The 26,837-nt window shown below is 35.9% G+C and overlaps 1 protein-coding gene across 3 annotated transcripts in view; it reads left to right on the top strand.

Moving 5' to 3' along the window:
* LOC120533719 (solute carrier family 45 member 3) overlaps window positions 1–26,837 on the top strand; it is a 75,744-nt gene that overhangs the window by 15,744 nt on the left and 33,163 nt on the right. For 2 of the 3 annotated variants that reach the window (XM_039760630.1, XM_039760631.1), the window contains one exon: window positions 26,131–26,433. In XM_039760630.1, the coding sequence (XP_039616564.1) occupies window positions 26,235–26,433 (199 nt within the window). In that variant the 5' untranslated portion in view covers window positions 26,131–26,234. Of the gene's footprint in view, window positions 1–25,349; window positions 25,432–26,130; window positions 26,434–26,837 lie in introns of all 3 variants that reach the window. The other variant, XM_039760633.1, reaches the window with a different exon arrangement.

Raw genomic sequence — 26,837 nt, 5'->3', positions numbered from 1 at the left:
CAGGATTTTTCCTGTCTTGTGTCTGGCCCCCAGCACCCTGAATTGAATTAGACTTTTGAGAATGTTTGTTTAATATGTCCTTAATTGGATTGAAAATTAACATAGTTAAATGGTTTGAAAAAAACAAAGCCTGGACAGCTTCACTCCACAGAGTCACCAGGTTGTTGAGGGTGTTGAGCATTGTTCATGTAAACTGCACCTTAGCCAGCACCTATTCTCCTGACACTGTCACCAGATGGTCATTCTTGATTAGGTGATTACATCTTTTGTCACTTCCTGTTCTTCTGTTACTGCATGAAGTGTAGGCAGTACTGTCTGTGCCAAATTTATTAGTTTATTTTTTGCATGCATCAGTTCTTACTGCTGGTATTCCCTTGTTTTTTGTGTGTGCCAGCTCTTAATGTAACCTCTCCCTGATTCTGCATACATCAACTGTTCTTCCTTCATACGTCACCTCTTGCATTTGCATCATTATGAACCAGTTCCTTAATCAACATTCAAGATTTTGATTTTTAAGAAACAGTCAGTCCAAAGAGAGAATGCAAAAGTTTATGTGAAAAGAAACTTGGCTGTTTGCTCACCAGTACCTGTTTTGTGAAGTTATACTTTACAAACTTACCCCAGGAGATTTGTGGTGCTGAACAAGGACAGGGATGGCTTGGTGCATGTTAGTCAAGTGTGCAGAAAAGAATTTCATTTGTTACATTTTACACATATGAGATTGACTTCATTTAAATAATGAATACTGGTAATAATTACACGTTGTGGTGGAGCGCTAGCGCTGCTGTCTCACAGGGAGTCCCATCTCCGGTGTTCCCTACCTGAGGTTCTCCGGTTTTCCTGGTGGGTTTCCTTCCAAAGACATGCAGATTTGGTGACACTAAAATGACGCTAGTGTGTGTGCTTGTATTCACCTTGCTATGAGTTGATGCCCCATCCAGGGAATGTTTCTGCCTCGTGCCCAATGCTTGCTGGTATGGACACATCCCTGGATTGATGGATTTAATCATTAAATATCTGTTATAGAGATATTGCGGTAAGGTGTCATTGGAGTTTAATGGCTGTTCCAGGCAATTCACAGTGAAGCCGAACCTGTTCTCACTGTGATGATATCTCGCACTACCACCTGGTGGATTCTTACAGATTAACATAAAGTATGCATGCAAGTATAAATAGTAAAACGCTTGCGTAGCAGGAACGTCCGCTGGAGCATGCGTCACGTCGAATGAAGTACAAATATGGCCTTAATTAAAGAATGAAACTTCTCCTCTAACAGGACAACTCCAATAAAACCTTTTGAGTCCGTAATCGAGCAGGAGAATAACTTGTCCATGTGTGTCATTTACTGCACCTGCAGCTCCAAGTTGAGGAGGGAGCATCTCTCACAGCGATCTGTTCCAGCATGATGAGAATGGTCAAATATTAAAGGTGTAGGTCAATTTTATATGTAACTGAATTTAGATAATGGTGTCAATCAGTGCATTCATTTGCTTATCAAGTTGCTTTTCAGAATATGATAGAAAGAGAATGACTGATGGTGATATTAGTAACTTTTAATATTTCTTGATTCTAGACATTTATTGAAGTCCATTTAATAATAAGGTACTTATAATTTTAGCTTTTGATGCCAGCACAGTGTTGTGATTTGTACCAAAGTTTAATCAATGTTGCTTCAACATTATTGAATAGTGCCACTATTGCTGTTTTTTTGCATTAATACAGAAATATGTAGAAATATCTGAAACCCAAAGCCCCTCTAGATGTACTGTAGATGTTTTCAGTTATTCAAAAAGCCATCCAGTCTATTAATGTGAAAGTATGATAATAATGAAATCCAAATGCACAAAAAAGAACAAATTCTTGACTCCTGACAACAGAGAAATTCATATTTATCACAGAGTGAGTGTAGGCGACAGGGGGGACACTTCAGTCAACAATGACGAAAGTGGTCAACATTTGAATAACACACAAATATTTGCTTTCCATCATGACACTGCTTAGGGCTAAGCAGATTTAAAAAATTGAATGGTAAGGTATATGTACTTTCATATCTTAACCCATTATACAAATATGCCTGGGCAACACCGGGTGATTCATCTAGTAATTGAAAAGAATGCTTTGTACTAGAAGAAACTATATGCAGGATGCACCTGACAAAATGGGATGTTAAAGTTTTAAAATAGGCCTTGCCAGTTGTTGCTCACCAATAGTTCTTTTTTTCCCTGAATATTTTCCCCAGTAGTTCCTGTGTGATATTAATTTTAAACTGTACAATAAACTGCAAAAGTTTAATTATATACACAACTAAACATTAATTCTATGTATGCCACCTGAAAAAGCACACTCCTGTTTCTGTCACCTACAGAAGTTTCATCACATCTCATGTGAGATGTACTATATATCTAGGTTGGAGCCAATTTCCCACTGCACTAAGTTAATCTGGTTTATAAATAAGTTGTTTACAAACTGCATAGAAGGTCTAGAGTGACACGTGTTTAAAGCAATGAGTTTGGTCTGTTTTGGTTTATGAAAGTTTTTTAAAATATATTCTGGATAAGCAACAGCAGATCCAAAAAGGGTTAATTCTTCACTTGTCATTTAATTAAAGCAATCCAAGTCTCATTGGTTATATTTCTTAATCAGGTTTGGTTAGAGTGGTGTTTTTTGATTGTACAGAATCTTGCAGAAGAAGTAAATTTCTTCAGTTTAGAATGTATTTTGGCTAATGTGCTCTGCTTCATGTAAAATTTAAACATTAGTTGTCATTTTAGTTAAGTGGCTGTCTTACGTTTAAGCTAACTCTGGTTTGTAGTCTTCTGCAATGCTGTAAATACTTTAAACAAGAAACATCTGTTAGTTTTGCCTGTGTTTGTTCCCTCTCTATGATGCTGCTTTGATCTTTGTCTCTTGCCTCTGCTACAAAATTTTTCAAGTGCAGTTTACTAGCAAAGCTGAAGTAAAAGCTTTGATACCTCACCCTTTCAAACTACTTTTAGTACATTCCTTGTGAGCTTCGGAATTCTCTATTGCCCTCTTCAGATTTTGGAATTTACAACAAATGTCTATAAATTGTTCATCTTTTTTGGCTTTCTGATACTTAAACACTTGCAGAATAATATAATTTTATGGGTGTGAATAACATAGCACATTTTAAATGATCTTGCGTAATAAAGTACCGTAAGTTATTTAAAAAAAAAAAAAAAGCCTATATGCGACTTGTGATGGTATTGCTTGATGAAAGTGAGGTGAGAGGTCACTGTAGAAACCTCTCCAACATCATAAAACTATCTTTGACTTTTAATTCTTACTTGGATGGTGTTTCATGGTAAACCTCCTTGTGGAAAAACTCTTTTATGGTGGCATGTTCACCTCTCAATAAGAGATTAAAACACTAGAGCAGAGAATGGCATTCCATCTAGAAATAAAAAAACTCATTTTTCTATTGAGGACTTAATGTATGAATCTGTAAACATTTTTATGTATTTATTTATTTGAAGGCAAATGTTAAAATGGCAATGTGTAAAATTCACCAGTGTTTGAGGCTAAAAAAACAATCATGTTAGTCTGAAAATAAATAGCAGCTCTTCATTTACCTGTTAGTTCTTGAATTTTAACTGTCATTTTGGATTAGTTGAATCCGAATCACTCCCCATTTATCTTCAAAATGTTCATCTTTTTTTCCATTGGTCAGTGTAGAGTGTTTTTTTTTTTTTTGTCGTCACCCAGGCAAATTTTACTTAACTAGGGTCGCAGCTAATCTAGCAAGGCCTAATCTTTGCGTGTAGTCATTGTGGTAGTTGGCATATAAGTATATATTGCAATTATGAATACGTTTCCTGTCCTGTCCAGCTTTTTTATAATGAGGTTACTATGTGCTTCTTACTGTATAATGCACCCTATAGAGAGGAGACAAACTCGGCTGTTTGTGGCATGTACCCTGCCTTATTCCCTTTAACGAATTGCAACTCTGTTATTTTAAAAAATTACAAATAATATGCACACAGGCTTGGAAAAGACCCTTGTGTGTGTTGTTTAAAGAGAAGATCCATTGAGAGGAATGGCTGCAGCAAAGCCATCCAGGTGTGTGCTACTGTGGTCCTGTAGACCTCCATATCCGACTTTATCATAAAGAGCAGTACTGACTCCTGTTGTCCTTTAAATGTGCAGAGAAGTGTCCAGCAATTAGAGAAACCTACTGCCATAATGCTTCCTATGGTTAATCCATGACCGTAATCTAGTAGTAACTTTCACAAGAGTACAGATTGAATGTTCTATTGACTGTAGAGTCAGTTTTTAAAAGTTTTACATTTTTAATCTGGTTAAACTAGAGCAGATCAATCAAGGTTAATTCCTGTCATTTAATTAAAACAATCCAAGGCAGAGATTGATTGCTGTTCTTAATCTGGTTTGGTTAGAGTGGTGTTCTTGCCTGTACAGAATTTTGCAGAACAGAAGCAGCAAACTCCTTCAGTTTAGAGTATATTTTGGCAAAATTGAAGGTAAGCTGTAGCACTGCCATATCTGTTGAGGACCATACCAGAAACCGCTCCACAAGAATAGTAATGTTAAATGCTTTTTTTACAGTCAAGTGGGGCAGTTAATCAACATTTTATTTTATACATTTGTTATACTAGTTGCTTTCTATTCAAAGTTGAGATAGCAAGCTGTGCTTACTACATGACCAAAACTTGTGGAAGAAACCAGTCCTGTATAGGGTAAGCAGATCATTGAGGGTACACCAGTGCTTGTATCCATACTTGCTCAAAGGGCAACTGTAGAATTGCATTGCAGTTGAACTCAATCCCTCATTTTCCTGTGTAATCATTAAAGTATTCTGACAGTCTGCCAAGTATTAAGTTTCATAAGTTTTTTTTTTTTTTTTTGTAGTTGTCCCTGTATATTTCTAAAGTTTAGCAATATACTGTACTGATAACCAGCACAAGTACATGACTACCTACACTATTGGGAACTAATTATCAGATATTTTGCAAGCTTCCAAATGCTGTAAGTTTCTCTTGTAATACATGCATAGAAGTCTTGGGAAATCCATTTTCTGGCTTTGACAAGCTTTTGGTCACCAAAAAGAATTTTATTTTTTAAGATGAAAATCCAAATCGGTTGGTTATTTGGAAGGGGGTTTCACATGGCAGTCGCCTGAGCCTAGCAAAACTAATTTACTACATATCTCGGAAAACTGACATTTTTAACAATAGACCTCTTTATTGTAAGCAAAAACTGTGAAGACTTAAAGATATGAAACTACTTTCCAGCAGTAAATACAGTACATTACAGCCTTTTTGGAATAAATGGGTGCAAGGTTGCTGAGTTTATTTATATAGATTACAGTGCTTTTGCTTGGTTAGAACAAGCGATTTTAATAACTATTTTAATAACTCAAAAAGCCAAGATACTGTGCTGCCATACAGTTGTTATTTTAAAGTGTCCTTTTAAATGTTAAACCTTTTCTTTTTAATCTTCAGAGAGGTTCACTGTATCAGTGCCTCCTAAAAAATCTCCTCTCACTTAAACTTGGATATAATGAGAATCATTTACTTTAAGCACTACTGTATGCTCATTTTCTGTAGTACCTAGAGAAGAACACAAACTTACCCAAATTTGTGCCTACATTGTTACAAATACTGGTTCTTTAAGGACATTTTATGGTTCTTTACTGGTTTGTGTGGTTCCTTCTAGAGAAACTGCTTGATAGAGCACCATTTCATTCTGGTGAGGGATCTTCTCATTGTGTGTTTTATCCATCCATCCATCCATTTTCCAACCCGCTGAATCCGAACACAGGGTCACGGGGGTCTGCTGGAGCCAATCCCAGCCAACACAGGGCACAAGGAAGGAACCAATCCTGGGCAGGGTGCCAACCCACCGCAGGACACACACAAACACACCAATCACACACTAGGGCCAATTTAGAATCGCCAATCCACCTAACCTGCATGTCTTTGGACTGTGGGAGGAAACCCACACAGACACGGGGAGAACATGCAAACTCCACGCAGGGAGGACCTGGGAAGCGAACCCATGTCTCCTAACTGCAAGGCAGCAGCGCTACCACTGCGCCACCGTGCCGCCCTTGTGTGTTTGAATTTTTTTTTAATTTTTTTCATTTTTGTGCAGTATGCCTAAAATGTAGAAAAACCTGAAATCTTTAGTGTATGGTAGGCTACCTAGTAGGACAGTACCAGATTAAGAAAACCTGGACTTAGCATGTGTTACATATATATGCAGCAAGAGTCCTTTTAATTTCACAAATCTGTTACCATCTACTCATGGTTATTCATGGTATTGGGCCTGTTATGGACCTAAATAAATACAAATTCTTACTAGAATCTTCATGTTGATGGGAACCAAAAATGGTTCCCCTGTGGCATCACTCTGAAGAACTGCTCTGGCACCTTTTATTTTTAATAGCGTACGTGAAAGTACAAGGATTCTAACCATCATATCCTTGGAAATGCTTCTTAATATGTTTCTATGTAATGTGTTTGTCTCTATATTCTCTTTATATGTCTCTTTACTGACATTTACAAATGTAGAGTAGTACCAATATTGTAATACACAGGACGGTTGAAAGTAAAGAAAGCCAAGTGTTTTAATTACTTGATTTTGTTCCTAATGTGATTTTCATATGACCGGATTGTTCTACACTTGGTTGTCATCTGATTGGCATTGTACATAACGTTCACTGTTCACCTTACAGGTTGTGAACAAACACCGTGGCTTTTTCGGAGTAGATCTGACTGGGTTACATGCTACACCATGGCATCTGGAGCTGGCCATTGTATGTGTACGTGAAAACAAAAAGAACTCTGTTGTGCAGATTGGAATAAAGCACGATGGACGGTCCTTGGCCGGTAGGTTTATAGGCACTTGTAGGTGGGAACAGACCTCCTTCTAAAATGTGCATGTGTGTGAACCCACACCCACAACTGAATAAAGCAACCAAAAGAGAAAAAACAAAACAAAACATGAATGCACTTTACGTAAAGTTATGAAGAAAACTTCAGTGTCCTGTCACCCAGACTGTAGAATTCAACAAATGACAATTTGTTAATTTGTGCATTTGCATGCTATTATTCATTCTTATTAATTATAGTTTATTTTCTTTGAGGTGTGAACTTCACAAAGGAATTTTTTGTATTTTCTAGAAAGTTATTCATGAGTGAAATAATTAAAATACACACTAGAGTGGAATTTTGTTTAAGCAGCCTACAGATCTTTGTATTGGTATAATGAATAGTATAATTAAACTTGAAAAATTAGTCTTAATTTTAAAAACATCATTGGGAGGTCTAAAATGCAAACTGCTGCAGCTTTTTAAATATAAATGGTTTCAAGAAATTCAAAATTCAGAAACATAATGCGTATTTAACTTTTAAGCTAGTCATACATAAATAAGTAGGTTCCTTTGTAATATCAAAAGGCTAAACCACCCAGAGAGTTCTTGACTTGAAAATAATGGGATCGCGTGTGGAAACTTGATTTCTTGAAACTCCATCTATCAAAGAAGTTGCCTATGGACAGTGTAAGTAGACTTGGGAGTATAAAAGAATTCTCCTTTAATAGGAAATCTGGTCCGCATGTTGCTCAGAAGTCATGCTGAAAAGAACAAATGAGAAATTAGCATTGAATGGAAGTGTCCAGTACCAGGATAACGTTCTTATTGATAGTTTTTTGTTGATCATTAACATTAATATGCCCATGTTCTCTGTTGAAAATACTAATGAGTACATATACATGTCAGACAGCCGAAGAAGTAAAAACTCTGTATATCCAGTTCTTGAAATTATGAACAGCATTGTGCAAAATAATAAGCATTGTGTCAGGAATGTTTCACACACTAACTGTTGATGAAAGCACAGACATTTCATCTAACAAATGTTTGATAGTCGCCTGTATGTTACAGTTGAAATTGTGGGATGCTATTACAGTAGTCCCCACGGTCAGAGAATTCTGTAAGAAACAAAAGCTTTACTTTATGAAAATGGTAATGTTTACGTGCGATAGAGCACAACAATATTGTGTTAGACATCAGGAAGACATGGGTATTTCAGGAGCTTGGAAAGAAGAAAAACTGATCATAGATGTTGAAAACTTTTATAAAAACTGGCTACACAGTGTTCTGATGGTCTTCCACGAAAAGATGTAAATTTCAAGAAATAGCTAATGCATTTGAATGTGATTCAGGTTTTTCAGACCTCAAAATGAAGTGCACTGGTTATCTAGACATTTTGCACTTTTAAGCAATTATTTGAAACTATGATCCTGTATTGGGATATTTTAAAGAAGAAAAAGTTAAAAGATAACAACAATCCAGTTTGAAAGTATTTTTCTAAAACACTAAACAGCCAGCAATTCTGAATAATATTGGAAGTTATGAATGGTATCTTAATGTCTGAGATGCCGCACTTAACAATTTGATAAATTGCAGAGCAGTTAGATGGGGACTGAGCTGTATTTTCATGTTTGGCTGAACAAGGATGTTTACATGCAGGTAATGATGTCAGATTTGGAACTGAATGAAGTGTTAGTGCTGTTCATGGCCAAAAAGCCTATCGGTAGCTTTCTGTTATGATACTGCTGCAGCTGTTCTCTTGCATTATTAGTTTCTGTTGGTTTATTTTTCTTTTTATTCATTACATCGATGAGTAGAAGGTAATCCAAATTTCATTATTTGCCTGCTTTAATGTATATGCTGTCTGTCCCATCTCATATACTGTAGGTTTACAGGATATTTCAACCACATTTCATTTAGTTACAGTACCTAACAGAGGAACATACAATGATTACTCAGTCAACCTAATTTAATATAGTGCATTTTAAAGCAAGCATCATCCCGAGGTACTGAACAGAGCAAATGACTATTGTCTGATACAATTTATTAGATTTAATGTAATTTGTTGTCTAATTTGATAAAATGCTTCGATGACCAATAATGAATCTTTTGCTTCCAAAAAATCAATTGTAAGTGATTCTATGAAGTATTACTGAATTAAATTCCACAATTAATTTATAGTCTTTGTCTAGTTTTGATGCTTTATTTGTAGAGGAGTTCATTCATAATTACCAAAGTCAGTGTTGGATTTAGGAATACAGATCACTGAAATGATGCATTACTCGTTGTGTTCATCTTCTTGTATCTACTACCATATAACACACATGATTAGGAGTATATTGGTTACCTGTAACAAACTAATTGCTCATATTGTTTTGGGCTTTTGGGGAGGTGGAGGGCGGGGTCAGGTTTTGGGGAGTGGTGGTCAGCTTTGCTTATGACAACAAGTCCAATGATTATTGTCCCAAACTTCGATTTGCAAGAGTGCACCTGCAGTTTATGTTCATCTTCTCTTTTCTGCTCTCCATTCCCATTCTTTTAGTTTTGTTAAACTGAATGTAGTTTATCCCAGAAATGTGAAGAGTTTGAATTGAGCTTTGGATCATCACACCCACATATTCTGATCTATGTCATTTTGATAGTTCGTGCAGTAAATGTAAGCAACATATGATGCTGATGAATGCTTTTATATTCCTGCTTTAATTTTATTCTTTTTGTTAACCCATTCATTGCATTTTATAATTGTGGGGATCCAAAAACTAAACCTTCAGGATTTGGTGCATGTTGGAAGAATCATGATACCAATCCACCAGACACACATGCATTCATACTAAGCCAGTGTGGAGTTAAGTTACCTTGAACATCACTGGGATTCTGACCGTAGTATAGAGGGCAAGGAGTGCTTATTCTAAAATATTAATTAGATCCTGCCAGGTTTTAAAGTTTTGAACAGATCCTGTAAGAGAGAATTTGATTTTTTTCCAGTTTCAAATAGTATATAATATCCGTTATCCAATGACTTAAAAGAGGAGTTTTAGGATTCTTCCAGTTGAGCAAGATAAGTCTATGTGCCAATAGTGTAGTAAAGACAATTACAGTTTGTTTGTCCTTCTCCACTTTAAGCCCATCTTGGAGTACAGCAAACACAGCTGTTAATGGATGAGGAGGGATTGTGACACCAAGGCTGTCTGAATGACATTTAAAGATTTTGGTCCAGAATGATGTTAATTTGGTGCATGCCCAAAACATGACCAGTGAAGCTGGAGCTCGATTGCAACGTTCGCAGGTTGGATCTTGCCCTGGCAACATTTTGAACAATTTTAAATGAGACAGATGTGTTTAAAAGTCCTCCAGATTACATCACTGCGGAACTGAGAGTTGGGAGGATAGATACAGGTGGGAGCTCACCTAAGTATAGGGAGAAGGACGCTAGGGCAAAGAAGAGTGTGATGAGCACAAACTTAGGCTTGGCTTGTTGAGAAAGGTTTCTCATTTTTAATATTGTATTCTTGTTGCTTCTCCGTAGTAGTGTTTTTTTATTTGTAAGTGGTAGGGTTAGTAAGCTGCCTGGTCTCCAATTTCTTGAAAAGCAGACTCAATTCATTAACACTTAAGGTGCTGAAGGTATATTAATGGGATGTTGTTCCATGACACAGAGTTGGGAAGTTACGAAATAGTTTCAGAGACGTTATCTTGTTGAAAAAAATCCATTTGCAGATTGGCGCACCACTAACAACTAATGGTCCTGTGGCATTTAAATCTTGATCTGATTTTTTCTATATATATATATAGAAAATATATATATATATATATATATATAGAATTAACATAAGAATGAATCCACAGAAATTGGAAATTAATAGCAGTGGGATAATATGTGTATTGGTTTATTTTTGTTTTGATTTTGTTCTTACAGTCCACTCTTTTTTTAATTTCTTTCTATTTGTCTTTATACCACTATTCTTAGTTTTTATCTCTCCCATTTACCCATTTGCTTGCACATACATTACATTGCCAATTTAAAATGTATTACTTTACTTTGATTAATCATAATTACATTCCAAAAAATCAAAAATAAATTTTTTGATATCAAGAAAGTAATTGTAACTAGTTAGAATTTGGCATATCTGAAATGTATTTATGACTAGTCAAAATGAGAATTTAAAGATATCTACACTGAATTCCGACAAGTAAATAATAAGTTGTACTCAGTAATGTATACAGTCAATGGGAAAACTCCCTTAATGTCTCACCAAGGGAAAGGTCTATAGGCCTGGGATTCTGTTTTGAGGATTGTAACCTCAAATAAGTTATCTAGAATTTATATTTTTAATAGACCTAGTTTGAATTGCAGATTGCTGTAATTGTTTTTTTGACTTGTCATAACTCAATGGCAGAAATCTATTTGTTCTTACAGTCCTAACAGTATATTTGGTTAAACAGGGGCTTGAGACCTTTAAGAAGCTTAACCAGGCAATGGCAAGCTAGAAAACAAATCCCACCTGATATTTTCTACCAGAGCCTATTGTAAAAATGTAATGCATTTAAATTATCCTAAGAGTGGCCCGTAAATTCACTTGGTCCTGTTTTAACTGTGATTTCTGTCTTTTGGGTCATTTAAGACATAAGAATACAAAGATGTGTTTCTTTCCAACAGTGTTGCATGTCAGTTTTTTAAAAAAAAAAAAAAACAAACAAAAAAAAGTCATCAAAGCAAACCAAACCATCTAGAAAATGCCTTTGCGGTAAAATGTGCTTAAAGATGCCCTTCAAATGTGTTTGCCTTGCAGATCCCATGCTAAGCTGTATCAGGAAACACTTAAAATAAACTGTAAAGTGTTTGGTTTCTTATTGCAGTGTGAAATGGAATGCGTGTTACACTTATGACCGACATGATTAATAATTAAGGTCTGGAGGCAAAGATTTGTTATCCTCTGTCACTTTAGTATTGCTCTTTGGAACTGGAGGGAATTGCCCCGTATAAGTGTAGACTTAATGAGGAAGGTAACTTGAAAATCGTGATCACCATGTCTTTTTCATTAAGCGGTAATACTCCTGTATTTAAACAGCAGGCAAAACACAGTAGATGCTTACATGTCCTTCAGATAATTGATGTTGCATATCTTACTCATATGCTAGTATGGTGCAGTTTTGTGTGTGCTTTTTTTGTTTTGTTCAGGTTGTTTATGGATTTAGCTTAATTAAAATGCTAGACTATAGAGTGCTGTGGCAGCATTTGAAGGGTAACATTATATACTGTAGATGACTTGCACATATACTGTATGCTGACAAAAATGAAAGCAACTGTATCAATTTGGCAACTGCTGACTTTCAAAGAATACCGCCCACTATTTCTATAACATGTCTTTCAAACTCTATTCATACATTTCTGACACAGAACCTGAAAAGAATGTTAATAGTATGCAGGTTTTGTTTGTGGCCAAATATTAAGTCACAAGCATTTTGTGTTGTACAATGTACGTTTATTGGTTTGAGAACCTAGTCAATAAGGAGGTTGAAAACCATAGTCAAGTATGTTGTTGTCATTCAGTTTTTAAAATTATAAAACAATATACCATTGGAATTTTTCTTTTGTCTTATCAACCCTTCCAGGGACTAGTTTCTTTCAAATGCTACAGTCAAGAGATTAACGGCAAAATGACTTCTCCTGAAGATGACCCAACTTCTGGCCAGCTTTTGGCACGTTGATGTTATTTGGACTGTGGAATGAAATTGTAATGGAGAATTGAAATACACATAAGATAGTAGATACTATAGGGTTTAGCTCTTGGTCACTTGGATCCATTCTTCCTGTAAATTCAAATTTGAATGAGGTCAGAAATTTCACTCCTGAGATGAAGCATTATGGCCTCCAGCACTCCAAGGTTTTGATATGATGAATTCAGACTTGGGAGAGATTTAAGAAGTGTTTTTAAAACTGCAGATAAAAATTGCATATACCTTATGGCCCAGAGCCCAAACAGTAATTCAAAAAGTGGTTATTGTATAACACCAAAGAAATGAATGGTTCAAGCCAGTGGGAACAAGTGACAACACAATTTTTATGGTGTTAAGGGAGTAGTCCATATTGAATACATGCCTGAAAAGGCCAAAATGACCAGTAAGTATTGCTCTTGTTTGTTGTGTTTATTTGTGGCAGTCGGACAATGCCCTAACTTGCTCGACACAAGTTGCAAAGTCTGCCATGTGAAACTGAAGGGGCTCCACACCAAGGTTATTATAGTTAATGAAAAATAAAATCAAAACTGAAGCTATTATTAAAAAAAACATTTTCGCAAACTGAAATAAAATAATTAAAACTGAAATGAAAATCTAAAATTAAACAAAACTATTAAAGTAGCTGGGAAGACTAATTGAAATAATTTACTAAAAGTAATTTTAGTTTTTGAACGAATATTCTTGCTGTTAGTTTTTAACCCTTTTAACTCTAAAACTGAAAGTCCTCCACCACAAGTCGCTCGCACACATTCATCCAGTGAACAGCGGCTGGTGATGGAGGGCGGGTGTTCGCACAGCATTTGCAGTGACAGAGCAAGCTGAATATGCGTGTAAATCATGTGGAGTAGAAAGTGATTTATGCACTCCCTTTCTTTGCTGTTGTTGTATATCAAGATGTAATTCAAATGCCTGAAATTGGAATGTGCTGGTCAACAAAAACTTTACCATATGAACAGAGAAATCATGAGTGAGTAACATTTCAGTTTATTTCTCAGGTGCCTGCTTTTTGTTGACAGCAATTCACCTGTCACTTCACACACGAAGTATAGAAAAAGTATAGTAATCATGAAAAAAATTTGACCTCAAGATTTTGATGAATTTTGATGTTTTAGACCTCCCCGTGTCCGAAAATACAGTTTTTTGGAATTATTTATGTGTGTGTGTGTAAACACGATAACTCAAAAATGCAAGTAGATAGATGAAATTTGGCATGTGGTTGTTCCACCAAAATTGTAGATCTGTATTAACTTTTGGTCCAAATCCATCAACCGGAAGTGGTACTTTTACCTGAACACATACTCGTGGTTTTTTTTTTGCTTTTTTCCATGCAGCTGCGGAGTCCGATTTTTATTCAACTTTACTTTTATAATAATTGTTCAATATTATTTTGATTTGATTTGTCTGCGGTGGGCTGGCGCCCTGCCTGAGATTTGTTTCCTGCCTTGCGCCCTGTGTTGGCTGGGATTGGCTCCAGCAGACCCCCGTGACCCTGTAGTTAGGATATAGGATAATTGGATAATGGATGGATGGATTTGATTTGTTGTTGATGGTTCTTTTAATGTACATAATATAATCATTGTCTTGTGGTTTACTCCTCAAATATCCATCCACATATTCAAGTACACAAGAAAGTCTAGGTGAGACCACTCCCGACCTCCTTGTAAAATTCCTGAGTTGGCAATGTCTCTAGTGAACTGCAAGTAGGTAGGCGAAGAGTCTGCCAAGTGGTGAAAAGCTAAACATACAAATGTGTTTTTTGTATTTGTTATATTTATTATTTTACCTTTTTTAGTTAATATTAACAGCTGAAAAGTACCTGATATTGTGAGAATAATCCAGTAGCAGAATCATGTTTTAAAATATCTGTCCCCATTTTTTTTCAATGTTTCTCTCTCTCTCTCTCTCTCAAAATAGATAGTTGAAATCATCATATTCTTTTTGTTCTTAACATCAGCCATACCATACATATTGCATACCAGGGATTTTTTCTGCCTTGCATCTAAACTTGCTGGGATAGGCTGCAGGTTTCCTGTGATCCTGCTCTGGATAAACCAGTTTAGATAATGTAGTGCTCTTGATCTTGGATGCTGCCACTGTCATTTTGTGCCTGTTCATACTGTGATTACCTACTCTGCTCATTAAGCGTTTACCATTCTTATACATAGGCTATTCAAGGCTCACTACCCCTAACTTTGACACTATATGCTTGTTTTTCTTTGTTTCCCTCAGTACAGCTAGGAACGGTCTGCACCCTGATTCAAGCCTAAGAACCCTGTTCTTCCTAAGCCCCCATGATTTTCATGGTCACACCTGTCAGAACACCATAGATTCTGTTTTCTAATTTTTGATATCTTTTCAAGCCTGCAGGTGGAAAAATTCTGTGTATAAATTGAATGTGACTAAGATGGAATCAGAGATCAATATGGCTGGAAGAAAATAACAAGCAAGTATTTGAGATTTTTGAATGCAATATTGAAGGCATTCATTATAAGAACATTGTTGTTGGAGCAGGATATGTTGTGTGCTGTAGACATTTAGAGTAAAAAACCCTCACACCTTAAAGTTCACCTAAATTTCATGACAAATTGCCCCATTCTGGGCAATAAAAGGAAAAGGAAAAAACGTGTCAACAGTCAGTGCAGATTTGTTCAGCACAAATGACACAAATATTTATAAAATTTTGTAAAATCGTTCATATTCAGTACCTGGTTTTATCACACAAAAACAAGACCAAATAGTAAACTGTGGCATGTACATGAGATATATATATATATATAATATAATATAATATAATATTTTTATATATATATATATATATATGTCTTTGTAAAATAAAAACTAAATTAAAACTAAAAATACACGAAGTAAAACCTAAACTGAATTTCCAAGTAAGGTCAGAAAAAATATAGTAATAAGAACTAATATAAAAAGGCAAAACTATAATAACCTTGCTCCACCCCTGCCTTATTCTCCAGACTTGAAGATGCCAAGTGCATTACAGAAGAATGGATGTGAAAATGAGATGAAAGATTTTATCGAGTGGCAAACGAGGTGTTGCAACTATTGGAACAAGGATATGATTGATTGGTTACACCTTCCATAGTGCCACTGGTTAGTCATCCAAAGTCCACAGAAACTTTATTAGAGAAAAGTGATGAAAGCCATATCAAGACTTGCCATAAATGAGCAATGCTCTCAGGAGAATAAGTTGGATGGAATATAAATGTGGGCAGTGATAAGAGGGAAATCCTGATATTTATCTTGTGTTGGGAGTTGAATCTTTTTTTTTATTTTTTTTTTTATGTTTTTTGCAAAATTTTCCTGGTTTCTGTTATTAACATCCTCGTCCAATGCCATATTATGTTTCTGTTATCAGGATGTCCGTTCTCATCTGCTTGCATATGAAATTGTGGGTGGCATGCAACTATGCTAAGAAAGTACACTTTGTTTATGAAATAAAGATTCATCAGCTAAAGAAGAATAGCTTCTTGAGCTATATGTTTTGTTATTATCCAGCCAATCTTTTGTCTTTTAATTTTGTTTACTTGGCCATTGTTTAGATTAGTTTCCTTATGTGGCCAGTCAGATTGCTGTTTTGGAAGTTTGACTTTTAAAGGACTTCACCACTCATAAAATCTTTCACTGAGCATGATCACATTATTGTATAGATTCATCAAGGGCCACAAAGTGTAGTACTTATTTCACAAGTATACATCTAAATGCTTCCTTTCAAAGAGGGTAAGTAGCATTTAAAAAATAAATAAATAAAAAAATTCTGCCATTTGTTTCCTAGATCTGTGATATGCCCGCATTCTGATGATCCAAGAGTAAAGCTCTGTTAATAAAATGTAAACTTACTAATTCTTAACAGACTTGGCTAAAACAAAAAATGACATTGCACCTGCTTATAGGTTACACAAAAGTGAAAAAAGTAATGTTTATTATTGATAAATAGAAAAGCTGTGGAAATTTGTAATCATAAGAAGTAATATTCTTAGACATTTACTTGTAATTCTATTAGATACAGCATCTTTTAATTTTAGCTGTCATTTGCAGATGTTTTCAATTGAAACGTCTTGTGTTCTGAGTGAATGGCACCACTATATCAACTGTCGAAGATTAAATGTTCAGTTGAGTCTTACTTTTGTGAAGTCATTGATATTCGCACACCAGGTCCGTCTCCCAAAAACTGCTTCTTTGAGCTCTTATGAGTTCATGTTCATTTCATAGTAATACTGTCTATTTATTTTAACATATTTTAGTATTGACTTGTTTTGATCTGCTAAATCTATTCTCCAACTCCACAATTCAAATGTGCTAATTCTCTAGCTCTCAGCTGCCTTTATAATCCAACTCTCTCCCAACAATTTATTATTACACGGAAGACCATAGCTCTGATTATATGGATATAGAAAACGGTGTATTTGCCGTTTAACACCTCTTCCATCTTATTTGCTATAGCTTTCTTCCAAAGAAACAAATGTCATTTAATTTAATGGCTGCACTTGCCATCTGCAAAAGTCTAAGTTCAGAAAAGTAAAATCTGTTACACTGGGGTGAAAAAGGAGACAGTATTTGCTTAGGATTAATAGATCTGTTTGACATATTTAGTCTTTTTGATAGTGAGTGTAACTTTTTTTTTTTTAAATGATCTCTTCTTTTACCTTTACCAGACTCCTCAGACAGATCTGTTTTTAAATGGATTCAAAAACTCATTAACAAGAGTGTGTTTGTTTTAATTACTATAAATAGATCTTTTCACATCTGTCTGACTTAACAAACTCTGCTACCAGCATTTACTAGGTTGTTTATGAAACAATGTTACCCTGCCATATTGGCAGCATTTGAAGGGTCTGATGAAAAGTTGCTGCTGGAATGCTGGTATTTCCTTCTTTGTGTTAGCATTTTTGTAATATAAAATAGCTACTTATGAGCTTTAGCTTGCTAAAATGAGCCGTGCCTGGCAGAAGGACTTTTACCTTCACTTGAGTCTGCACACAATACTGTGAGGTCAGTGATAGGTGAGCTGGTTAATACTGTACTGCTAACTTTAAAAGTTTGAATTTTTAAGACCATAGGGAAAAAAATGTCATTGGCTGTCCAATTTGTCATCTTGCACTTTTTGTAGTATTTAAATGATACCAAGGAATTGCTTTTCGGCTGATAAAGGTTCATTTATTATTCTATTAGATAGGTCCCAAAAAGGGGATTACATTTCAAGCTATACACAGTGTGCACAATTATTGGGCAAGTGAGTATTTTGACCATATCATCATTTTTATTTATGTATTCTGACTCTAAGCTGTACAAACTTGAATAGTTATTGGATTTAAGCATATCAGGTGATGTGTATTTGTGCAATGAGGGGGGGTGTGGCCTAAGGAGGTCAACACTCTATATCAAGGTGTGCAGAATTAGTAGGCAGCTTGTTTTCCTCTAGCAAAATGGGCCAAAAAAGATTTAACTGACACTAAAAGGTCAAAAATTTATAAAAAGTCTTTCAAGGGGATGCAGCACTCTTGAAATTGCTCAGATATTGGGGTCGTGATCACAGAACCATCAAACATTTTGTTGCAAATCGTCAACAGAGCCACAAGAAACTGGGTGGGACACAAGTTAACTGCCAAAGATTTGAGAAGAATCAAATGTGAAGTTACCAGGAACCTATTATCCTCCAGTGCTGTCATATTTCAGAACTGCAACCTATATGGAGTGCCCAGAAGTATAAAGTATTCAGTGCTCAGACACATGGCCATGGTAAGGTAGGCTGAAACCCAACCACCATTGAACAAGACACATAATTTGAAATGTCAGGACTGGGCCAAGAAATATCTGAAGCCAGATTTTTTCAATGGTTTTATGGACTGATGAGAATGACTCTTGATGGATGGGCCCATGGCTGGATCAGTAATGGGCACAGAGCTTCACTTCGATTCAGACACCAGTAAGATGAAGGTGAGGTACTGGTATGGTCTGGTATTATTAAAGATGAGCTAGTTGGACATTTTCAGGTTTAAGGTGGACTCAAAATCAACTCCCAAACCTACTGCCAGTTTTTAGAAGACAGACACATTATTCAAGCAGTGGTAAAAGAAACAGAGTGCATTTTTCTAGAAGACCATGATTTTTATGCAGGACAATGCTCCATCACATGCATCGAAGTACTCCACTGCATGGCTAGCCAGTAAAGGCCTTAAAGATAAAAGAAAAATGACACGCCCCCCCTTCCTCACCTGACATAAAGCCCTTCTTAAACGGCAGATTTACAGGGAAGGAAAAGAGAATACCTCTCTGAACAGTGTCTGGGAGAGACTGTGGTTGCTGCTGCACAAAAAGTTGACAACAGATCAAGAAACTGACAGACTCCATGAATGGAAGGCTTATGACTGTTATTGAAAAGAAGGATGGCAGTATTGGTCACTGATATTTATTTATTTATTTTGAAATGTTAGAAATTTTATTTGTAAATTTTAGAGTTGTTTGTTATTCTCACTTTAACAGATGAAAACAAACAAGTGAGATGGAAAAATTGTTTTTTTCCTTTATTTGCATAATTATTATGCACACTAATAGTTGCCTAATAATTGTGCACACGTATGTATTCCCCCGAGAATATCCACACTCACATTTCCTTTGTAAAACATTCAAGTTACAGGTTTATTAACATTTTGGATTGACTGATAGCACTGTATTTGTTCCACATTAAAATGAATCCTCAAAAATCCAACTTGCTTAATAATTGTTCACACAGTGTATTGGAGCATACAGACATGGTCAAATTTGTTGATACCCTTACATTGAAACAGTGCTGTATGCCTCCTGAACTGTGATTAAATAAAAACGATTGTCCCATGTATACCTTCATGCCTTTGAGAAGTTATTCAGTAAAGCAAAGCAAGTGTGGAAAGAGATAAAATACTGCATATTCTACAAAGATATTCTAAAGTGGCCTTGGTGCATTTGTTGGTACCCCTGGAAAAGATCATAAATTAGTGGATAACAGTTATATATTTTTTTCTCCCCAAAGTAGCTATTTTCTTTAATAGCATCACACATGTCTCCAGTCATACAATTGGTCACACAACCAATTTAAATGTAGAAAATGTTTGGTATCATCATGTGTCCCACACTGAACGTGGACCAGAGAACACAAAGGTGAGAGTTGTATGAGGAGATCACAAACAAAATTACAGACAAGCATGTTTAAGGCTAGAAGACTCATCTCCAAGCAGCTTAATGTTCCTGTGACAAGTTAAATATATTAATACAAAGTGTAAGGTCCATGGGATTGTAGACAACCTCCCTGGGTGTGGTTGAAGAAGGAAAATCGACCCCAGAATGGGTAGAAGAATAATGAGAATGGCAGACAAAAAGCCAAGAACAGCTTACAAAGAAATACAAACTGAACACCAAGGATAAGGTCCATAAGGGTCTGTTCACATTATCTGTTGCTTTTTAAGTAAAAGTGGGCTCAATGGAAGAAGACCTAGTAAGACTACACTGTTGAAAGAAAAATATAGAAAAGCCAGATTGCAATTGGCTAATATGTACTGTATATTGACAAGTCGCGATGCTTCTAGGACAGTGTCCTTTCAACACATGAGACAAAACTGGACCTTTTGGCAAGTTGCATCAGCATTGTGTCACAGATGAAAAAATTAAGCTTTCAAGAAAAAGAACACCATACCTATTGTGAAACCTTGAAAAGGATTGTTATGTTTTGGGTGCCTTGAGTCTGTGCAGAGTCTTGAAGACTATTGAGATATTCTGGAGTAAAATTTACTGCCCAGTGTCAGAAAGTTCCACCTCAGTCGCAGTGACCCAAAACACTATGCCATCTGCATATGGGTTTTCAGTCTAACCCTTTTCCTAATCAGTGAGCAGTTTTAACTGCTAATTAACACCTTTTCCCTTCATTTTAATAGCCCTGTTTTTAACAAGTCATTCCTCTGAATTGATTCATTTTTTCATTAGATGGCAGCCAAACAGAAGTGAGATGTGAAACAAACCAAAAGATGACCAGCTAAACTGGAACATCAAACTCCAGCCAATTTCACTCCAACCAGTTTCTTAATGAGAAGCCAATTCTTGCTGTTAATTAAAGCCGTTATTGAATATCATACTTGTTGCTGCTCTCATTCTGCCACAGCAGACTGTTGATTTTCTATTCTTTCTAAGACCACCATCAAGATGTTTTGGTGACCTGAGCAGACTAACATGACCGAGACCTTCGCCTTTCTTTATTTTCAGGTTAGCTGGTCATGTGGCAGGTTGTTTTGTGTCTCTTTATTGTTTGGCTACTCATTAAGGAAAAAGAAATACTTAAGGGGTCTGAGTCATGTCAGTTAAAAACTATGGCAAAGAGAACACAATTCTGCACACTAAGAAGAAGAAGATGGCAAATTAAGAAGATGATTAGAATGAAAACCTGCAGCCACTATGGCCCACCAGGACTGGAGTTGGACACCTCTACTCTAAAGCAAAGTCAGATTGTTGCTAAATATGGAATAAATAATGATGGTGGTACGAATGACATTTGTCAGTTTCAGGTTATTTCAGAGACAATTGTGGTTTCTTCTTTTTTGTGTAAGGGTACCAACAAATTTGACCACCTATCTATGTATAGGTAAAGTGTTTTATATATATATATATATATATATATATATATATATATATATATATATATATATATATATATATATATATATATATATATATATATATATATATATATATATATATATATATATATATATATATATATATATATATATATATTTGTTCTTTATTTTGCCTTATACAGTTTCTTGTATTAGGAATTTGTTAGTTTTCGCATACATCTTGGGGTCCGAGCGCAGGGTCAGCCATTCAACAGCACCCCTGGAGCAATTGCAGGTTAAGGGCCTTGCTCAAGGGCCCAGCAGAGTAGGATCTCTTTTGGCAGTGATGGGGATTTGAACCGGCAACCTTCTGGATACCAGCACAGATCCTTAGCCTCAGAGTCACCACTCCACCCTAAGTATACCCCAATACAAAATTGTTCTACATGAAAAAATATCCTGAACTATATCTGCTTCTCCCTAACATTTTCTATGCATATTTGATATCTTTTAAAACTAGTTGTTGAAATTTTCTTTTTTTTTTAATATAACTTTTCCAGTTTATCCATTTACTGAACCTGCATAATCCAGTTCAGAGCTTGTCTCGGTGGCATCTGGTGTAAGGCAGGAACAATCATTGGATAGGTGCCAGCCCAACACTGGGTCCACTCGATATACTGTATCTATGAGATAGAAGGTGTGACAGAGTATGCCACTCTATAAATGTAATACATTATTTTCTTTACTAAAGTATGAAATTAAACATCCATAATGCAATATGTGTAAGATATTTAGTGACTGTATGAGTCACAGGATTAACTAAGTGGTGCTTCTAAATGTTACATGCTATTACTGTATAGAGTATGTCAGGCGAGACCAGTATCTTTGTCTACCCAAGAGAGTCAAGCAGTCAGTGGAATTTAATCTGTTCATTCTTTACTTCTCTGCAGCAGTCTTGGCAGTGCAGTGTCTTTGCTGGGTATTATCTGTTAACAGGAACAAACCAAAATAAGAATTCACAACCAGAGCCTTTTCTCATTTTTGTGCATCTTTTTGTTATCAAGCAATTATTGGTAATGAGTGATATGATAACGTATGAAAACTGTGGTATGGGTGTAAAACTGTTGCACCAGGAGAAAGCGGTTGGTGGAAGACAGCAGTGTAATTATTTGTTAATTCCATATAGTGATTGTTGTAAGAGCCAAATGCTTAATGTTAATGGTAAACCTTAGTGTTTACCTAGTTTGACCATGAATGTGTAATGTACCTTTACAATAATGATGATTACTTATTCAGTTCCACCCCATTTAAGTAAAATGTAATGGAATGTTCTTAATGTTAACTTTGTGTGTCAAAAGAATAACCCTTCGACTGAAGTTAGATGGCTAGAAAGAAACAAACTATTAGATAGGCATTAAGGACATAAGTTTTTGACCATTACGTACTAATGTACATATGTGCAGTGAATGCGATACCCTAAGAAATGTAACCTAGATTCTTCAAAATATCATAGACAAAACACTTCTTTTTTTACCTGCATTAAAAAAAAAAAAAAAACTTTTCCTTATTTTGTGTGAACTGTTTGCATTCAGTTTCACAAAAATCTTTGAAGCAAAGACTCTTGGATTATGGAGGGTTGTTTTCCGTGCAAGTCATACAGCTGCTGGAATGCCATATCTGCAGTTGAACTATTTAGGAAACTCTTTACAAATGCAGCTACATTTTGCAATTCCATCCATCCACCTTCTTTACTCTAACTTGGAGTCTCAGGGAGTCATACCTAGGAAGCAAAGCAGGAACAATGGATTTAGAATCTCTGATGAGCCATACCTTTTAAGATGTTAGAGATGTGGTTTTTTGTGTTTTCCTCTGAGACAGACAAATAGCTGAAGTAGGTGTTGAGCTTATAGGAAAAGTAGGTTTAGAAAATGAAAAGAGACTTCTAATAATAAGACAAAATGAAAAGACTAACAGTTACTGTTTAAACTAAGAGAAACCTCTTCATAGTGTTTGTTTTCTTTATTCTAATTCTATTTAATCCATTAATTCATAGCTACAGTCAAGAGGACATCCTAACATTAAATTATAATTTTCCTGGGTTGAACCTATTCTCCATTTCATCGTTATTGCCCAGTTAAACTTGTTTAAGACTTATTCTGGTGATCATTTGTGTATAAGATTACTTAAAAGTGTTAAAAAAAAAAAAAAAAAAGTTTTAAAGAACTAGCTGGAAATATTTCCCCAGACCATAAGATGTTAACTTAGGGTGGGATCTGTTGCCTGCAGCTAAGAAGCTGGGGTTAGAAAGTGAAAGATGACATGGCTCCTTAACAAACTGAAGGTTACATGAATGCAGGTAGACCCAGAGCCACAAGAGGGCTGTTTCCTTGAACTTTCCCAGGTTCCCCTGCAATCCTGAATTCCACTTCTTTCTTAAAACGCCAGGCATTTTTTCTGAGGTTTGTATAATTGAATATCTAGCAGGGGCCTGTATAGTCTAATGCACTCTGCTGCCAGCTACAGGGGTGAGAGCTCCTGTTCTGTTAGGAAATCTAACCCCATTGTGGTTCTGTAACACCAACGTGGCTATTGTCATTGCCATTGGTAGCAAACTCACAGTTCAGGCAATGAATGGTCCACATCTAGCCCCAGTTTGCCTAAAATAGGCTGCAGTTTTGATGCTATTTAGTGTACAATGGGTGTGCAGGCAGAAGAGGGTAAAACTAGCAGGGCTTTGGAAGACCCTAAGAGAGGCCAGAGGCCACAGGAGAGTAATCCCAGGTAATGTACTAGATACCCAAGAACAGCTATAGATGATACAATTCAGTCTTAGTGCAATTATGCAGTCTTCTGCCAGGATGCCAGAAGGCAGACTTCGCAGTTGACAGGGATGCTAGGCTATTTAAGAGACATTTTCTGCTCGGGATTAAAGAAAAGACTATTCCAACAGCTAGCAAACCGAACACTGTCTCAAACTAAGAAAACTGGGACCAGATTGCCATTTTAAAGACCTTTTTAAAAATAAATTTCTTGCATTAAGAGATTTTGATATTGAGACGATTACCTCAGATGTGTTCCTTGTTATATGAGAGAGAGAGAGAGAGAGAGAGACCCCACTGCTGTGCTGACGCACATTTAGTCCTTCATATGACACATTGTAAAACTATCACCAATACACAGCTCAATGTTGCAACTGGGAACAGTACTAGCATGTGTCTTTGCACACTTTTCTGTTGCTTAAGCATGAAATGGTATAATGACAGCGCCCAAACCTCATAATCGATATATCCCTTGTGTTATTGTAGGCTACCATATCACAAGGATTAGCGACTTTCACATATCCCCTGACTCAAGCATTAACAGTTGCTGCATTGTAAGCAGTGCTTAGGGGGCTAAAATCTTTGTTGTTTTTCCATTTGATCTCAATAAATTTTTGTCTTTTTGTCATGCACCTACTTGCTCCACAGTGAACCTTCAAGCGATGGAATTCACTAGACATTTAATAGTCATACAGTGCCGTATGCATCGGTTTCACTATATCTTAACATCTGATGACAATTCACATTGTCATCACTATCGCTTGATTCAACTAATAGTTGATTTTTTGGCTTATTCTAAAATTGGCTTTACAGCTTCTTGTTTACACACCATTGTGTTGGGGCTCCTCCCTACTCATGAATATTGAGTTACCTTAGAGTGGCAAAATGAATAGAAATATTAACAATGATTTGCAGCATAATGTTACTTTATTTGCTAGATGGCAGCAAAAGGCTGTCCTGAGAGTTACTCAGGCTTAACTCTGAAAAGTGGACCATTTACATGTTACCTTGATTCTGACTTGGGCTTAACTGTAATTACATTGAATTCTGAACCCGAGTAACACTTTGGGTTAACACCAAGGAGGTTAAAACCTATTCCAAAATCACTTTGCCGACATTTGTACACTCTTTCTACTTATACATATTTAAAATTAATTTCAAGTGTGACAAAATAACAGTGTTTATGTTCACTATTGTTGTTATCAATTCAATATTAACTTTGCCACTATCATGTCAAGCACAGACTTAACTTTATTGTGCCTTGTTTTTATTACTTGTCTTTTTGGTAAAGGCATATGGATAAAGTAATAATAATCCACATTCTGAACTTACTTATTCCAGTTGGGGGAACTGAGGCCAAGCCCAGTGGCAGCAGTTAAAAGGCAGGAAAGAATCCTGGACAAGCTGACCCATCTATTACAAGGTACACTTGACCCCACACACATATACTCGCCCCTAGTTATGCCAGGCCAATTCAGTCTCGGCACATGCATATATATTTATTGTTATGCTGTTTATAGCTTTACTTGATGTAAGAATGCTTAGCATGAATTATGCCTACTTCATGTAGGTCTGGAGAAGAATAATACATTGCATAAAGAATAAAGAAAAGAAGGGAAAAATCTTCAAAAAAAATCAAATGAAACAATCGTAACTGATGGTAAATATAGTGCCACACTTCTCAGCTTACAAAAGTTATCATTGATGCTGTTTTTCATTTGATGAAAAAAGATTTGGATGAATTCTTATTGTTCCAACTAAACCACTGAATGCCAAAGGTTCATTTGCCATTCACATAATTAAGTAAATTACACAGAAGCTGAAACCATAAGCTGTCTTGATTTAAGTGCATTCTGCCATAGCTTAGCTCTTTATCCAAATCAGAATTACTGTTTTATTTTTTGTGGCTTTGTTTTCATATCCTCTTTTGAATGAAAAAGTATACAGCTGTTGATTTTAACATTTGCTTATTGATAAGAGTACCTACATATCTTCAAAGTCCTTAAATGTTACCAAGCTCTTCCCTGTTGCAGCTGAGGAAAGTACTTTACATTTGAAGGTTAAGTCTAAGGTATTGGAGACATGAAGTATCTCTTTCATTATTTTTCTTTTTTCCCTCCAGGATCAGCATGCAACTTTTGAAGATGAAGTCATCAGGATCACTGGTAGAAGCCCCTCCTTTATTAATGTTTTGGACAGAGAGCACAAGAGCTCTGAAAATACCATATGGCAGTCAGAATTCCCAGTAGGAGCTGCCAGGGAAAGAACATTCTAAATATGCTTCAGAGCAATTTGCAGTGGCATCTTGTCTTGCTAAATTTCTTGACCTGTGGCCTGGAGATATGCGTGGCAGCTGGAATTACATATGTTCCTCCTCTACTCCTGGAAGCAGGGGTTGAGGAGCAGTATATGACGATGGTTTTAGGTAAGCTCTAATTACACAGTGATCAAAGAATGGCGCACTTAACTAGTCTCACTTTAGAAAACCATTGATACTGAATATATGTTGTGTACATTTTTGTGTTGCGCAGATGAACTGCTGTTGGTGAAATTGACGGCTGGCACATTTTTATTTTTATACTAATCTTGACAGTTGGCTATTTGGTTTATTCTTTTAGCTTTTTTGAGTGAAACCTAATAATGGAGCTTATTATGATGTTCAAAAATTGGAAGTATTGATTTTTTTTTGGCTGCTTATCAACGAGGACTGTAATGATACAGAGAAAAACTGTAAAGAATGATGAGCATATTTTAAATAAAAAGACAAAATACAGCTATAATTTCTAAGATCAAAAGTAAATGTAAATCTTGCTTCCCATTGTCCTTTTG

This window comes from Polypterus senegalus, chromosome 8, assembly GCF_016835505.1.
Source record: "Polypterus senegalus isolate Bchr_013 chromosome 8, ASM1683550v1, whole genome shotgun sequence".
NCBI lineage: Eukaryota > Metazoa > Chordata > Cladistia > Polypteriformes > Polypteridae > Polypterus > Polypterus senegalus.
This window is presented reverse-complemented; position numbering and strand designations above follow the sequence as displayed.